Here is an 18509-nt window from a genome sequence, read left to right on the forward strand (position 1 = left end):
TGCCATAATCGCTTGCATTTTGAAAAACACCTTTTAAACATTTTGAAAAATAACAGATCTACAAGCTCACACACACAGATTTGAGCTTGTAGGTAAGATATGTCCGCTACTTTTAATATGATAATTTTAAATATGGCCATATTTTGGCTATAGCACATTGTGTATTTTGATTATTGGTACCGGCCATTGTGAGTCATTTCTTTGTATATTTAAGTTATTTGTCATACGTACCCTTTGCAATTTTTGTTTACAAAGCCTAAAAGGCTCTATTTATATGTTCCAATGTCCAAATGCCAAGAAACTCGATTAAATCGTTATTTGTATGGCAGTTAATCGACAAGTAAAATTTCATGATCATGACAGCCCTGGAGAGAGGAAGAGAGAGAGCACATAGATGACTGTCTGTCTGATACAGCGCATCCAGCCACTGCAGCCAGTCCTCCCGCATTCACATTCGCTTATTATATTATTAACATCTCTGTAAATGTGATTAGTCACTATTTTTGTCACATTATAAGCCAATAATTTGATGACCAGTGGCCTGGTAGGCAGCGGTTCCGGTAGGAGACACAAAGTTTCTCCTTTGTGTCTCCTACCGAAACCGCTGCCGGTCATCAAATTATTGTCTTAGTATGCGACAAAAACATGGGGTGACTAATCGATAGAATATTTTTTGGGGGTGAACTATCTCTTTAATCTGAGCAGTAGATGTTCAAATCAGGGTGGCCACAATCACACTTCAACTTTAAGTGTCAAAAACGTTTTGGGAAAAAGTGTTATTTACAGGTATATACCCCCATATTGATAGGAAAGCGATGCAATTTTATCTCACATTTAAAAGAACTTGTGTGCGATAAGTATTCATCACAGTGAAGGAATTACATGTTATCATTTTGAAAATATCACATAATGCCACTCGCTGCATGGTTCCGGAAGATAAGATTTTGCAAGCATCTGAAACATTTTTATTCTTCAGAGTCTCTATACAGTAGCTCAAAGGTATTCTACACATCACATGGAAGTTTACTCTGCTGTCAATCAAAGCAGAACAGAGACATTTGGTTTTGCTGCATATCTATTTTTATGGCTCTTTATTAAGCTTCGCTTCTGCTTGGGTTGCGCGCGCCCGCGTGTGTGTGTGTGTGTGTGTGTTTATCTCTTAGCGAGGGGTAAACACTATCTTCCCTCCCTCCTACCGTTGTTTTGTTGCCAGTCTGTGGAAGTGGGCTGTGCGACTGTGTGAGGACATTGGGAGATTCTTGACGCAATTAGCAGAAATGAAATTCTCACACTAATGGGGGAGATAATTATTAATGGCTCAGCCAAATTCAAACTGTCGGAAATCTAAGTGGGTGAGATAAACATTTTAATTCTGAGTTAATTAAACAAAGGAACAAGTGTCTAAAATATAAACTCTTTCAATATGGGGGTATATACCTGTGTGTGTGTGTGTGTGTGTGTGTGTGTGTGTGTGTGTGTGTGTGTGTGTGTGTGTGTGTGTGTGTGTTATTTTTATTTTTTTAATATATTTTTTTATAATAATAATATTCAAATATATTCATTTCATATCATTTCTGAGGAAAGTTGACAGCCCTAGTGTGTGTGTGTGTGTGTGTGTGTGTGTGTGTGTGTGTGTGTGTGTGTGTGTGTGTGTGTGTGTGTGTGTGTGTGTGCGTGTGCGCGTGTGTGTGTCACGCTTCAATGCAAGATGCAATCATGCTAACCTACTTCCAGCTACTTTTTCAGAAATAATCATGGTAATGATACTTCCCCACTGCAAGTGAAGTGACATTCGTCAACCATTTTTGTTAATTTTACACTACCTCATCCCTGGTCTGTCTGCCGACCCCTGTCCCACCTGAGCCCCTCCCCCCACCTATCCAATGTGTGTGCAACTCATTACTGAAGCAGCTGATGAGAGAAGTGGCCCTGATTGCCTGGCTTTTCCCTGCTCATGCAGGAATCCTGCTGGGTGGCGCACACGCACGCACGCACACACACGCACACGCACGCGCACGCACACACACGCACACACACACACACACGCACACGCGCACGCACACGCACACGCACACGCACACGCACACGCACACGCACAAGCATACAGACTCACACAGTCACGCACGCACACATGCCCAGGTGCGTTCTATTTTACATACAGCACCCTGCACAGAGCCTGTAATAAGACACACTGGGACACAAAAGCCCTGTGGTTTGAAAGCACTGAGTGGATGAAAATGGTCTCTCGTGGAGTGGCTGTCCAATTATTAAATGTCTTGTTAACAGTGGGATTCTGAATGACAGTCCACCGCATGTTGTTTGGATCTGAAAAAATAAACAACCAAAAAAATTATAATTCCAACAGGTACTGTAGTAAAAAGTCCCCAGAGTAGCACTGATCTGTTCTACTGAAGACAAATGAGAAACATGTCAGATAAGATCACGTTGAAGCTCCCTGTTCCTTGCAGCTCAAGTATCCTCCAGGCGCCCGTCCTTTTGAATAGTTTGTACGAGTATAAGAAAGGGCACAAGCCTGCCTCTTCACCTTCTGTGCTTGCACTTCATGAAAGCATTGTACAATTGAGCCAAGCTAGCAGTGCTCCCCTAATGCATTAAGTAACTCTCCTAATGTTCAAAAGACTGTGCTAGGCTCGCCATGTTATTGTCTAATCACAGCTTCAGCCATGTATCCAACATAAACATAGACCATTTCCCCACTAATGGTTTTATTTTTAGATTTTGCATATTTTTTTACATATTCCACAAGGTCATTAAAATGTTACAGAACTGAATCTGAATAATTGAGTCAACATTGGCTAAACATTTGCATGGCATTTGAATTGCATTATGTAAATCAGTCTTTTGACCAGGACTATTTTCAGCTAGACTTTTGCATGTGAAACTACAATGTTAATAGAACCTTGACTTAGAAACTTGGAAGAATATTGTGTGTTAGATTACCTATCTCAAGCGAGTTCAAGTCTCTCTCTGCAAATTAATAACGCACTGATATGAATGGAAAACATTGGCTTCCTCAAAGTCCAAACAAATCATGGTAGCCTATGCTTTGTAAAATGGTCGGCAGTAATGACAAGTGTACAGGGAGTCATAATCAATAAGCTATAAATGCCAAAACATTGGTATGGTCCTTCTGGCCTGTCCCCTCGGGGTCAATACTTAGGAGCCGTGTCCGCCAAGTCGTTTTTTTCCAGCTGAAGTTGAAATATTTAAGCTCTAAGCGAGCAAGATAAAAATGCCACGCATGAACGCGCGAGCCCAAAATAAAAGCTCAGTGCCATGTCATGCTGATTGGGTTTCCAAAAACACAGCGCTCCCATTGCAAACAATTCAAAACATACTGTAGGTAAAAAACCTATAAAGGTAAAAAGGTCTCGGCGGACACGGGCCCTAAGTAAAAGTTATTTTTTATATAATCTTTGAATAGTTTATTTTTCACAATAACATGCCACATAAATGTGTTTTTGACAACGTACCTGAAATGTATTTATTTATCTATTTTATGCTGTTTCTCTCGATGTGTTGTTTCAAAATATCCCGGAGTGGTAGGACCCTGCAGCATAAATCTTTCAGGGTTCCTTCGGTATAGAAAAAAAATCAAATTTTGATTATTTGTTGACAGCCATAGGACATACACACATGGATACATGGGCACCTGCCATCCCGTCCATCAATGCATGTCAAGTTATCCATTGCAAGTGTTGACAGGGAGGTGCTGACAATAAATCCAATGCTGGCTTTCACCTCTCTTCCCTCAGGCTAGTTTTATCTTTCAGGCCCACTAGAGATATGAGAAGAAAGGCCCTCTCCTGTATGAATGGCCTGGGTCACTGCTGCCATTGCTGTGTGTGTTTTGGCACCATGTCAACAGTGCCGCTATAGGAGGAGGCCTTTAATTCCTGTCCATAGCAGCTCCCTTACGCTACTGCTCTCCACAGCTCTTCCTCCCTGCGTTTGGTGTGTGTGTGTTTTGACCCTTTTACACAGCCTGTTCAAGGCGGGAATGTTGCCCCATCATGCCGTCACAACGTTCTGTGTACAAGGTACAATGACAGATTTTCATGCGTGCGTGCGTGCGTGCGTGCGTGCGTGCGTGCGTGCGTGCGTGCGTGCGTGCGTGCGTGCGTGCGTGCGTGCGTGCGTGCGTGAGAGAGAGAAAGGAAATATAATGAGCGGGAAAAAGAAAGGTAGAGAGTGACATTACATTATGAAAGTGAGTTTTACAATTTAAGAATGAACTTTCTGTCAACTTAAGCTAGTTAACATGGAGTAAGAAGAGGCTGAGGAGCACATGTCACCAGAGCCAATTTCTACAACTGCCATTGCATCTCTACATTTGTATTTATTTATTTGTTTTTCAGACGGCACAGGGCGGGCCCTAAATGACACACCAAGTGGTGTTTACACAACCTTGACACTTCAGGAAGTTGACTTGACTGACATGATACCCCAAATTAATTATAATATTCAAAACAATAGTGCGGGGGTTTTACTGTCCATCAAACCTGTTAAACTTGTGTTGTCATTTTCTCTCTCGCTAACAACCACTCACCTTCTCCGTTTCCCTGTGCAAACAATGTCAGTATTACGCTGTCAGTAATAGGGCAGACAATGTCTGTTTATACTTGCTGGCACCCTCGCGGTGCTAACAGTAATAATAATAATGGTATTATGACAGCTTGCCAAAATGTCCATCTTTGGACAATACCCTTTTCCATCTCTGATGTTCCTAAACCTCTGCTCTTCCATCACTCAGGAATCCATTGGGTAGCAGAATTACATTATGGTTAGTTGCACAAATAGCCAATCTACAAGCTCACAACGTGTTGCAGCACAACAGTGAGGTTGTAGATGGGCTGTTTTAGGTGTGTTACACTGGCACGCAACTAAGCATAAACCCGGCCTTAGAAGCTACTAACCCCAGTTGGGACCCAAATCCCACAAAGGAGATTAACCCATTAAGACCTGAGGCCAATTCTACAAATGCCTTCTAAACCAGTGTTTTTTCAAGATTTTTAAAAAATGTTTAAAAAATAGCAGATGTACAAGGTCGCAGCGCGGCACGAATGTGAGCTTGTATATCTGCTATTTATGAATAGCCAACACAAAAATGTACACAGATGCTTTCCCGCTTTTAATCGGTTAATAGCTTGTACAGAGCAGAATCTCAGGCCTTTATGATAGCTGTCTATAAATCTGCCTTATGGATTGTGATCGACATAAGCGAGGAGTGAGCTAAAAGGTCTTAGACAGATCGATAGTTCATCTCTGCCACCTGCCGAACAGGGCGACGGGGTTGCTGCCGGCTGTGGGGCCAAAGAGGAGGTGTTATTGTACGTGTGAATTAATTGGAGATTCACAAGTGTGTCATGGTGGTCTCTGTGTTGGCCTTATGATGCATTTCTAAACATTGTAGTCTACACTTAAGACCTATTTAAGAAAATTGCGGATATAACCGATCTATAAGCTCACAATACGTCACATCACATCTATTTTGTCTTTTTGAAAACGTAGTAAAACCTGAAAAATATTTGTTTTAACAATGTTTTGACATGCCCAAAATAGAGACGCCAGGTTGAAAGTGGCTAATTTGTGATAATGTTCAATGCGTTCCTATTACTGTACATGTTGTTAATGTTGTGCTGTGCAGTATGCTTCAGAAATATCATAAGGAGCTAATCTGTGAAATGTTCTGCTGAATTCAGTCTCTTTTTGTCTTTTGCCTCTCTCTCCTGCAGTTTGGGCGGACAGAGGTGATTGACAACACGTTGAACCCTGACTTTGTGAGGAAGTTTGTTCTGGATTTCTTCTTTGAAGAGAAGCAAAACCTTCGCTTTGATGCGTAAGTGGACGCGCGCCAATCTGGCCTTTTTTTGTTTCTTATATAAACCCTGAAGCTCTCTGACTTGGCCCATGGATTACTGCAACCGTACTAGAAGCCTGGGCATTTTCCAGTTGCAGTTGCAGTTAATGAACCATATTATGCCTCTGCTGGCAACAGCCATTATGTTTTTGGGCTGTCCATCCATCCATCCATCCATCCATCCATCCATCCATACATACATCCGTACATCTGTCTGTCCAGCCATACCTCCCGTTCTTGTGAATGTGATATCTCAGGAATCCCTAGAGGCAATTTCTCCAAATTTGGCTCAAACGGCCAATTGGAAGTGTGATTCTTTTTTTTACTCCGAAATGTTTCCACCCAGTTTTAGCCCTTACATTAAATTTAAATGTCAAACAGATGTATTGGTAGGCAGAGATCGCCAATCGTCTGGCTATGCAGGACTAATATAGTGATTGATTGCTTACATTTAGCCAAAAATATATACTTTTATTAAATTATTTATTAAAATACTTCCATACATGTAAACTGCAACTTGTGGCGGGGCGGCCATAGCTGAGTGGTTAGTGAGCCCGCCTAGGGAGCCAGAGGCCCTGGTTGCCCCAGGTACGATTCCAGGCCACGCCAGCATATGTGTCGATGAAATGAAATTTGTCCCTGAGCAAGACTCTTAACCCCTAATTGCTCACAGGCCCTCATTGGAAACAAGCCTGCAAGGACTTTCATGAACATCCTGTTAAAAGGAATTATCCTTATCCTTGTTGACTGAGGCATACAACCGCATTGCAGAATCTCCAGTTTTGGATGACTTTCATCAAAATATGTCTGTGAGATCAAAATGAATTAGTATAATTTTGACGATCAATTATTAAAATTATAACTACTTTGATACACTAATACTATAGAATTTGGACTGTAAACCAAACAGTCCCATGCAGCCATTGTTGATGTTGCACACATTTGTTGCCTCTTGTTGGTCACTGATAAATGTCCTGCCTCCTCTCTCAGTGGAAGCCACTGATTGAGGATGGGAGACAGGGGGGGGCAGTAGTTAGATATTTTCCACGTCCGCCCTTCACTCTCGAGTGGGGATCGATGGCCCCTGCGGGGGTTGGACGGGAGACACTGAGGCCAGGTGAAGGTAGGTGAAAGCGCCACTCAGATCCCTAGAGATCAGTCACCTGCCACAGCCGCCTCACCTCTCCTTGGATACTGCCACCACTATCAGCAGCAGACAATATCAATTGTAAATGCTGCATTTGTTTAGCGCCTTTTTCCAAAGCGCTTTATAATGTGCATTACATTCAAGCATTCACACACCGAAGGCAGAGGAAACAATGCAAGTGCCCAGTGGTTTGTGAGATGAGATTACTTCTGGACAACCACGCAAAGACACTCTTATGAACGGCTAGCCTCCTACAGGGCCACGCAGTAAAACAGTGGGTGGTAAAGCAAGTGATGTCACCATACATGGACTTGTGTGTGTGTGTAGCTGAGCACTACATGACGTTATCCATCCTTGGGCGTATATCTGCCACTTATCTGCTGCAGGGGAAACTAGTTTGTCAGATCCATATACCACACAGTCGGGGTCGGCTCTGTAATATCTCGGAACAAATCGGATCTCGGAAAAAATGTTACGGGGCCAATTAGGTTTCAGGTCCAGTCGGAATATGTTGGAAACAATCAGATCTCTGAACCAATTTAACAGCGTCCATTAGGGTTCGGGTCCATCGTTAAAAAAAAGATAATTATACTGTACGTGTACTTGAAAACAAATCGGATTTCATTAGGGTTACTTTGGGCCCGTCATTTTGGACCTGTGAAGAGCTCTACCCCAGACTTACAGACACACACAGACAGATCCTCTCCTAGAAGGCTTGCTTCCTACAGAGACAAAATGTGGTTAGAAGTGATGAAACACAGCTATGTTTTGTCAGTATGAGGTCAAGGTATCGATGGAACAGAAGAGTTTATACTCAAACCCACAAGCATAACCTCACAAGCAAAACCTCAAAAAGTATACTAGTCTCTATCTATCTAGACTCTAGAGCAGGGGTCAGCAACCATTTTTTACATGAAGTGCCATGTTTTTATTTTCTTGATAGTCAGTGTGCCAAACCAACATTAAGTTTAATTATGACACTACACATATCAAAATATATTTCCAAACATATTTTTGATTGTCCATATGCACAACAACCTTTATTTATTCTTCTTCTCCTGATTATCTTCTTCTTTTGAAATATTTTCTTTCACATCAGGATGTAATGATCATTAGATTCAGCAATGACCCACCTATCTCCCAGACTCCCTCCCCAGATAGAGTTCAGAGTTTGAATGAATATAGAATTATGTGCAGGATGTGATTTGCATACAGATGTGGGGGTACTTAATTTAAATGACTACATTTAAAAAATACATATTTTATTTTTAAATAAAAATGCTCTCGCTCACACTTATGCCAGTGATCACCCTCCCCTGTGCTCACTTAAATACAGTACTGTACGTGATTTGAACAGAACATCAGCCCATATGGTATGTTTGAGAAGGAACAGATTGAAGAGGCTTTCATCGTCTTGTTTTAATTGAATGGCAGAGTTTGAGTGAGTTGGGGCAGCCTGTGTCCACTGTCCACGTGGATAAAGCGAGAGGGTATCTGGACACCATTTGAGGAACAGATGAGAATAGATAGAGCAAACACTTAATTAAGCTGATCCTGATCTCCTCCATCACCTCATTGGATGAGAGTGTCATTAAACTTACTGCGTTGTTTTTAATATATTTGTAGGGGCAAAGACACACAATATTGTCTGTCTGTCTGTCTGTCTGTCTGTCTGTCTGTCTGTCTGTCTGTCTGTCTGTCTGTCTGTCTGTCTGTCTGTCTGTCTGTCTGTCTGTCTGTCTGTCTGTCTGTCTGTCTGTCTGTCTGTCTGTCTGTCTGTCTGTCTGTCTGTCTGTCTGTCTGTCTGTCTGTCTGTCTGTCTATCTATCTACTGTAACTGTCTGTCTGTCTGTCTGTCTGTCTGTCTGTCTGTCTGTCTGTCTGTCTGTCTGTCTGTCTGTCTGTCTGTCTGTCTGTCTGTCTGTCTGTCTGTCTGTCTGTCTGTCTGTCTGTCTGTCTGTCTGTCTGTCTGTCTGTCTGTCTGTCTGTCTGTCTGTCTGTCTGTCAGGTGAATTCTGTTAACTACCTCTGCATTCTCAGGACTGGTGGTGAAACCCACAGGTCTAGGCAGGGGATAAGGATTTTTCTGTCTCTAAAACCCTACCTTAATGTCAAGGTCCTCATTATCATATTTGCGTTGCATTAAGGAGTGCTGCAAAACTTGACTTGAAGAGCATAATAGGCTATGAGAGTTGGGCTTGCTGTAAAAAAAAAATCATATTGAGTGGGGAATAGTGCACTAGTGGAAGGGAAGGCAAAACGCATGTATAATGTAGGAGCACCTGACATGGCGCCTGCAAACACATTCTTAATTAAGGGCTCTGTTTTACACCCGGGCTTCTGTAAATGGTGCTAGACACATCCCAATTATCATTGCGAGTGCACACGTTGTATACCTACTACTACGCTCATCTGTGTGCTGATGAGTTGTTGGTCTTAAATGAGGTGTGGTCTGGTGCATTGCTGGTTCATTGCCATCTTATATTAGGGACTGTGAGAAAAGTCAAAAAGAGTGTCTTGCTCAAGGACACTTTGACACTAATCCAGGGGAAGCCGGGGATCAAACCGGGAACCTTCTGATTCCCAAGCTCTACCTCTTGCTATCCAGCACAAAAACATCGCATTTCCTTACTATTTAGAATGTGCATTATTATGTGTGCATAGGCAGATTCACAATGACTGCGCACTGATTACAATAACAACCCATCCAAATTCAACACAACACTCACATTCAACATGATAGATGACATTTATGCATTCCTGACACTTTTCATCAGGATAATCATTTATTGCAATGCTATTGCATTGAATTTGGCGGTGTGACTCTGCTCCTGTGATACTACGGTTTTGGCTAGACATCGTAGTTTTAACATGGTCTAAAAAACGAAGGGAAAGCTCCGGTTATATTTTCTTTTCTCTGGACGACGAACAGTTATCCCCTTTGTGTTTACCAACGGTCTGACACGCGATCATAATATATATAAATGTTCTGTGGCCAGCTGGGGAGGTGGGAAAGACGTGCATTTTTGCCGGTATATGCTGCCTTCTCCATCTCATCCATTCGTTTTTTTTTGTGTTTCACCCAATCACATGATGCACTATTTCCCAACTAATGGTTCATGAAACACATCATAAGAGCCTGTGCCCTTATCAGCCAGGTACTCCAAATAAACAAAAAACAAAAACCTTTCATTCATACAAACATAGAAACACTTCAGAACCATGTCAGCCTGCCCCCACTACTCTTCTCTTGAAGATGCTTCCGTGCCAGGGACGCGCACCAGCTATTGCCATCGGATTGTAATGGCCTCGCCCGGGGCCCTACTGGGCGGGGCTTCTTTCGCTCTACATTAGAAGAGTTGGGAACGGTGGGCGTTCCCATTTTAATAAAGCCCGAATACCAAATCCCACCACCGGCCTCAGTGGCTTGCCTCATTAATCACTAGACTCCCAACCCACATTTCCAGGGTTTGACTCCCACTACCGACAGTACTTATTCCAACAACCGCTGACTACTTTTTTTCGCCGATAAAGTATGATTTTGGACCGCGAGTTGCCGTGCTGAACGTTGCGAAGTTCGCTTGAGCCTACTCAGCCCCTTCCGAGTTATGTACCGATAAGCACAGAATCGTAAATTATCGCAAACAACTAACCATCCAATATAGTATATTTTCGGAATATGGAATGTGTTCCAGTTGGAATTACAGTGCCACAAGAAAACTCCAAGGGGGCCGAATTTGAATATCACAGCTTTAAAGGCATAAGTTAATATACAGATTAACATACAATCCACAGAAACATAGAATCCACAGAACAAACATTTAAATATTGAGCCCTTCAAGCATAAGTTAAGATACACAGATATAACATTATACAACCCACAGAATCATACATTTAACTTAGATGGTATGCCACAGGAGGAGGTTGGGGAGGTGGAGGGAATTTTTTAACAGACAGCTGCATAAGTGTTCTGCTTAAATATACCGCATAAATGAACCATTTAGAATAGATCGAGGGCGTATGTATTAGCTTGTTAGCGAATGGGAATGAAGGTAGATGAGTGAGGAGAGACCATCTGCCTACCTGAACTAGCTCGATTGATGTTGAAAAAAATATTGAATGAGCTGAGCCAGATATTATCCATTACAGTGTCCATTGCCGTCATCCAATTTGCAATGCTGGGAGGTAGCCTACCCTGAGGCAGGAGACAAACCATAATTATGTGAAGCATTTTCATTATTCCTATTAATAAGAAATATAACAAAGAGTAGCCGCTGCTATTCATCTCCAAAGACGAGCAGTGAGAACAGAGGGAAGGAGAGAGAGAAAGGGAGAGAGGAAGAAATGCATTTATTTTAATAGGTAGCCTACTATACTTGCTGATAGATTATGTTCAAATACTTCTCATCCTGTAAGAATGTTATGAACCCATAACCTGGCTTTCTTTATCTGATCTGCTCAATGGAGAGCAGTAACAGTCGGCAATATCTGTGTTGGAACTCCGGCAAGGACGCATGGGACGCAGCACCTCTGTCATGCTTTAATAGGTGTTTTAAATAAAGAACATAACTAAGAATGAGTGTGTGATTATTACATTCTCAAAACACACTCATGACTAATTCAGAGACAACCCATTTGTGCCTAGGCGCCAAGCTTTGCGTCCAGATAACACGCCGTTTAACAAGCAAAATGAAAGCGGACACACCCCCAACGCAATTGCTTTCTGTGTTTTAGACCATATGCCACCCTGCACCATAGAGCGTGTAGATATATGGCAATAAGTTACTGTAGGTGTACATGTGGGTGAGTCTGGAGACTTGGCAGAGCTGCTTTCCCCTGGGACAGCAGCAGCCTCCTGTTTAGAAAGGAGCCTTAATCTCCGGACAAAATAAATCATTAGTGTTGAATTATTAAATACATCAAACTATAACACACTAACCACCAGTGAGCGCACTCATGTGCATGCACACACACACACACACGCGCGCACGCGCACGCGCACGCGCACGCACACGCACACGCACACTCACACACACACACACACACACACACACACACACACACACACACACACACACACACTTCTATATTTATAGTTCACTGTCAAATGTTTGGCTTTGAATTGAAAAGAAAAGTCATTCATTTATATATTTTTTATTGTTTGTCTGTGCTGTATGTGTATTGTAGCAGTTCTTGTCATGCATAATGAATCTCATATTAGTGGTCCACAGGCTGCTTATTCTGTAGGTTAATTCTTAGTGATTGATTTCAGACCATAATAGATGAGCAACATTGGCCAAAAAGCCTTAACCAGAGTAATGACTTGGCATGTATTGGTGACAGCGCAGTCAAGTCATGTAATTATCTTGTGACCTTATATCAGGTTCTGAAGTCGATAACATGTTGATGAAAAGCATATTTTTGATTAATATTGATTTGATTAATAATCAATAAATAGTCAAACATCCCCACATTAGCACGCAACAAGAGCAAAGGAAACAAGCATGAGACATAAATAGGAATACATTGCTGCACACTTGATTTCCTCCTGCTTGGCCCAGATATGGATCTTGCCAAGTCCCAGGAGGGTGTTGTGGTCTCCTCGATATGGGGTCATGAGAGGGGATTCCAATAAAAGGGAGCACCCCGGTTAGAGGGAATGAATTATTAAACCCCCACCTCGCTGCACAGATTATTTTTAGCCTACAGTCACAATAGAAAGATATGGAGCAAAGTGATGTATTACAGTATTTCTATCTAGCAATGAGCTGGTTATATATGTCACACAAGGTCATCACAAGCCCAATTATAAAGTAGATGTTTAACTTTTATAGATGGTGGATTATTACTTCTCTTTCAATTACTCATTGAACAGCTCAGAGAGAGAGAGAGAGAGAGAGAGAGAGAGAGAGAGAGAGAGAGAGAGAGAGAGAGAGAGAGAGAGAGAGAGAGAGAGAGAGAGAGAGAGAGAGAGAGAGAGAGAGAGAGAGAGAGAGAGAGAGAGAGAGAGAGAGAGAGAGATAGGGGGAGATGAGAGTGCTCTGTGCTTCATCATCAAATCTTCATGTTATGACAGTTCTACAACAAGACTTGAGAGAGAGAATGAGAGAGAAAGAGAGAAATAGAGAAATAGAGAAAGCGTGAGAGAGAGAGAGTGAGAGAGAGAGAGAGAGAGAGACAGAGAGAGAGAGAGAGAGAGAGAGAGAGAGAAAGAGAGAGAGAGAGAGAGAGAGAGAGAGCGAGAGCGAGAGCGAGAGAGAGAGAGAGAGAGAGAGAGAGAGAGAGAGAGAGAGAGAGAGAGAGAGAGAGAGAAAATGGAGATGATGAGTGTGCTTCATCATCAGATGATCTTCATGGTTATGACAGTTCTACAACAAGACTTCAGAGAGAGAGAGAGAGAGAGAGAGAGAGAGAGATAGGAGGGATGAGGAAGATGAGAGTGCTTCATCAGACAAGAAAAGCGGAAGCTATTACCAATGATGCAAGTTCACGCAACGCAACTGCTTTACAATCAGTATCACCTCATGCCATCAGTACAATGGTATACTGTACCGATGTTACCAACCAGTCACGGTCACGTTTAAAGTAAACCCTAAAGGTCCTTACAGACCGGCGAATATGCGAATATACGCAAAATTCGGACTCGTTCCGAATAAATAAAATACGCTTTTTCGCTCCCGAAACTGATGTGGAAGCTTGCATTGACTTTATAAGGTTTTTAAAAAAAACATATTATTCGCATGAAAAAATCGCCCCCGGTGTGTAAGGACCTTTACAACTAAAAAACGAAAACAAAATAAAAGGAACACAACTGAAAGTAAAATCCTAACTACAACTAAGAAACAAGGAACACACTAAGAAAACAGAACAAGGAGACAGATCATGACACAGATTATGATAAAGTGTTAATACCAAGGGGCAAACCAAACCCCCTGCGCTGGAATTGAAGCGCTCTTCCGGGTTTTCTTACAGCATGCAGTTCCTATTAATGGCCCAGCAGATATCGCTATTTCACCGTCTACTAGTCGCAATATCAATTATACTCTTAACACTTTACACTTGATTTTATTACCTTAGTAAACATTTTCATAAACACTTTGTTTTCAATCGCTAGTTTAAAGTCTTTTTAAAATCATCATGATATGCGTTTAGTAAATTATGGTCCCATTAATTTTAAAATTAATGATAAAGTAGGGTATGTTTCTAGGGTTTCTACTGGTTCTGCTGAGTGAAGACCCGCCCTCGCTGCACTTGCAGCCAATAGTTGTCCAATAGTAGCATTTCGGGACTGGAGGTTAAAATATGGCGGATTTCAATTCGCCAAAAAAGTGGCTTCAAAACGCTCTGTAGAAACCAATGGGTCTTGCTGTGGCCATTTTTTTTTACAGTCTATGGTTAACACAAAGCAGATATGGCATTTACTGAAGGCATTATGTTTGAAAATACATAAAATATATGAAAATGTATAATTATTCTCCAGTACCCTCTCATGATTGTTAGCTTATTATGATCTGCAGTCTCCCACCTTCTGAAAACTTTCTACACAATTTGACTTCTTAGAGCAAAGAGTCTGTCTGCACACACATCATTAGATTCCCTCAGATCTATATCTAATTATCAAGAGGGCTCTCCAAGCTCTCAAAGATATTTACTTGGGCGGAATATGACTGACAAGAGGATCATTTCCACTATCAGCTTTGAGGTAGATCAGAATGTGAGTCTCACCCCCCATCTTGATACCAACCCCCAGGATCAAAGGCTTTTGATCCGACCATATAACTATTCAAGCTGATTGTTTTGTATTCGCACATTATTCCTCTCTGCAGGTGGTATAATTGCACCGAACACATCCGTTGACTCTAGATGGTGTTTACCCCACATGGGAAATGAATAAATGAAAGTTGAGTTGGGTGGGAGCCTTATTGATGAAAGACCAGCCCAGCTATATCTGTGGCTCCGCTACAGATAGTTTTGAGGAAGGAATCGTAACCTGCCCGTGAGCACTAAAAGATGCCAATAAAGAGAAAGCACAGGTGCTACAAAAGCTAGTTACTGAGGAATGTAATTAAGGTTTGTCTACATTCTGTTGTTAGACTCTTACGCTGAATTTTTATCACCCTTTCTACGGAGTATAAATTTGCCACGTTCACCCCATGGCCAACTTCTGTCACATGAAACAATAATCTTATTACTTTCTTTGTTACAAAAGACTAATTTTGTCTTTGCATCAGAACGTATAGAATCCGAGCCACCTTTCTCTCAAATATAAAAGCTCTGCCTTCTCTTGTCGCCCACCATGTAATTGAAGGTCATTAGATTTTTGAGTAAGTCTATCACTCCTCCACACCGAAATCTCATTTGGCCATCACTCACAGGCTTATCCCACTGTGTGGTAATTTCATTTGATACCACCCCAAGACAGCCTTAGAGCAATTTTACATAGACGGTGAAGGGGATTTGTGTACAAAGCTGTCATTGGGGGTGGGAGATTTCAATTGAAATGGAGAAAGGGAGAGGAGAGATGGAAAACTATAGAGCGATAGCGGGAGAGTAATGAACGTATGTGTGGGGGTTCTGGAGTGACTTCTATAAAATTGTTTGAAATGGCAGAGAGCGCTGTATTCTGCAGTACTACAGCTGGTGATATTGCTGGTTGGCACTTTCATTATCCTCTCTAAACTCCTACTCCACAACCTGATACTCGACCATACTGTGAACAGGGAAAACAAGAAACCCCAAAACAGCAGCGGTGTGAAATGAATCTAGCTTTTGCAGGTACTGTATACAATAGAAATCAGCTTTTTCCATATGAGTTTCAACCTTTTCATTACAAAGGAAGATCATATGAGAAAGGTCAGTCTGCACACTGCAAACAGTTCCCTTATATTAGATTTTATTTGCACAGTGATGTCATGTTTACTGTTGCAGTTACTACTGTAGCAACCATGATCTTTATCATACAGTACATGAAAGACAACCCTACAGTAAATGAGGGTTTTGATTTATCCCCTTTCTTGTGATTTAGGTCCCTAGAGGTGCTCATTGTGTTGCTATGCATTGTCTTGGTCTTGCCATTTTAAATCTGTCACCTTTCTTAGATAAGCTGTGCTACACTCATATGTATTATTACCTATAGCAGCTTAGCCACGTCTTATGGGAAAGAGATTAGATTCAGCAAAAACTAAGTAACAAGTAAAATAAATCATGTTTTCCAGACCTGATGCTTTCCATGCTTCTTTCATGTCATTTCTATTTGTTTATGATGTTTTATACACTTTAAATATTATTATTTCACACTATATATCTGGTTTTGTTTCGTCCTAATTATATCTCTGAAGTAAAGTGGTTGCAACATTTCTTTTTGGGTAAATTAAGTGTTTTGCTGGCCCAGAGACCACAGCACTATCATGGTGACCTATCTGCAATGCACTGCTCAAACAGAAGTACTTTGTCTTTGTCATTCATGTTTGATAAAACATGGTTGGACCAAGCGTGTCTTTACACACAGGAAACATTTGTTTTGTGCGATTCATATGCCCCAAAATAAATGTTTTGGAAGTGTTGTTTGTGTTGTTTCAAATGTACAGCCACACATAACATCAATATTATGCAGTGATAAAGCAACATAATACATTTTTCCAGACAAGGTCGATTTTTCACCGTAAATAGAAGCATCACCCTATATGAATGAGCTATCAACTATTATGAAAGGTTTGGATTGTTTATTTGTCATGCTACTGATGTACAGTAAGGACCTACAATACTGCAAAACTGGTAATAAATGCAAAAAAAACAAAAAAAAACAAAAAGGAGCAGTTTGCAGTGTGTGGACTCTTGTCTCATCATCTCGTTTCTTATTTATTCTCCAGTTTTTTCATTTTGGCATGTACAGTATGTGGACTCTCCGCTAAAGAAAAATCATATGCATTGGTATCTCGAAGAAGCACATATGTAAAGTAACCCAAACATTTTGTTGATGAGAAGTCTTTCATCTCGAGACTCTTGCACACCCGTTTTTCCCACAAATGACTCTCTCCCAGATGCTGGAGGCGGTGAGGCGGACCATTGGTCTGTCTGTCACACCGTTGTCAGTTCTGTCACGCTTGCCATGGTGTCCCACTCTCTCTCCTGACCATGCAGAACTCCTCTGTCCATCAACAGAACTGAGAGGCTATGGGGAGGGGCCTAAGGGAGAAAGTACAGAGTTTAAAAGCCTCCCTAGTGTACCCCAGATGCCCTGCTGCTCTTATTCAACCCGACCAAGGTGGTTTAAACCATTGCCATCCTTAGGTGCATTCACACCGGACGCAATACAAATAACTATAATAATTTATTTTGTTTTATTCTTTTCTTTTTTCTTTTTTTTCTCATTTTCAAAAATGTTTATCATTTTTTTAAAAGGAATTGAAATAAAAAACAGCTCCCTTAGGCATTAGAAGGATAATATCAGTCACCAGAACTAAGGACGTGTGTTTTCAATTAATCTAACTTTAAAATGGAGTTTAAAGTTACAATGGGTTTATATAGGAAGGGGCGTGTCTGAATTAATATCACATATCTAAACACTGAATCAAGCAACTTAAAAGTCTGGGGTGCACACAAAAGCCAGAGTAGACATTAAAATGAAGTGAAATACCCCTGTAATGGTAAAACAAGCGAGCACTGTGCTTACCAGAGACAGACAATTCTCTCTCTCTTTTGTCCATTCAGCTGTGTCGTATCATATAGCTCAGGAAATCCACATACAGCATACAACAACAAACAACTGATTCTGCTGTTTGCTTTGATGAAAATAGTGTAGTCTGTGTGTGTGTCTGTCTGTCTGTCTGTCTGTGCGTCTGTAGTTCATGTATCTAGAGAAACGTCCGACCGACCGACTTCAAACTCGGCGCGCACGTCGCCAAGGCCCCGAGGAAGTGTGGTGCCTGGCATCGAGTCGGTTGGATAGGCGGTTGTCCATATGGGCATGCCCATACTGTATGGGTATACTGATGACATTGGGGATATATGGGCATAAAAGGGACAGTGACAGACAAATAAAGAAATCTCCGTATATGGGCATACAAGGGACACAGAGGTTCAACAGGTACAGCGGGTATTGCATAACTGGGTGTGACATGCATTTTCAATCGTTTCCAACTTGCACCGTTCCTGAGTATTGTATAAGTAATTAGTATTGTATAAATTGCGCAATCCACACATGTCATAATAATTTACATTCTGCGAAAATAGCAGATCTACAAGCTCACAATAATGCGTTGCAACGTGATGCGATAAATCAATCAATCAATCAATCAATCACTCAATCAATCAGGTCTTCGGTCAGGTCAACAGGGCAGGCATATACTTTTTGTGCCATCAGGTCAATGTGGTTTCCTAATGGATCAAGAAAAGAGGCAGGTGAGGTGAAGGCTGTTTCTCTTAAGTAGTGTGGGCCCTGCCAGCCTCCGTTAATGTCGACTTCAAAAAGACTTAAACAGA

At 41.5% G+C, this 18509-nt stretch overlaps 1 protein-coding gene across 1 annotated transcript in view; it reads left to right on the forward strand.

Annotated features, from left to right (window-relative positions):
• LOC308081852 (copine-9-like) overlaps positions 1 to 18509 on the forward strand; it is a gene marked incomplete at both ends in the record, with an annotated part of 117445 nt that overhangs the window by 16273 nt on the left and 82663 nt on the right. Inside the window, 1 exon segment of the mRNA XM_080423472.1 lies at positions 5757 to 5860. Coding sequence (XP_080279598.1) covers positions 5757 to 5860 — 104 coding nt within the window.

The sequence above is a fragment of the Gymnoscopelus braueri genome (assembly GCF_963280865.1).
Source record: "Gymnoscopelus braueri genome assembly, chromosome: 3".
Lineage (NCBI taxonomy): Eukaryota > Metazoa > Chordata > Actinopteri > Myctophiformes > Myctophidae > Gymnoscopelus > Gymnoscopelus braueri.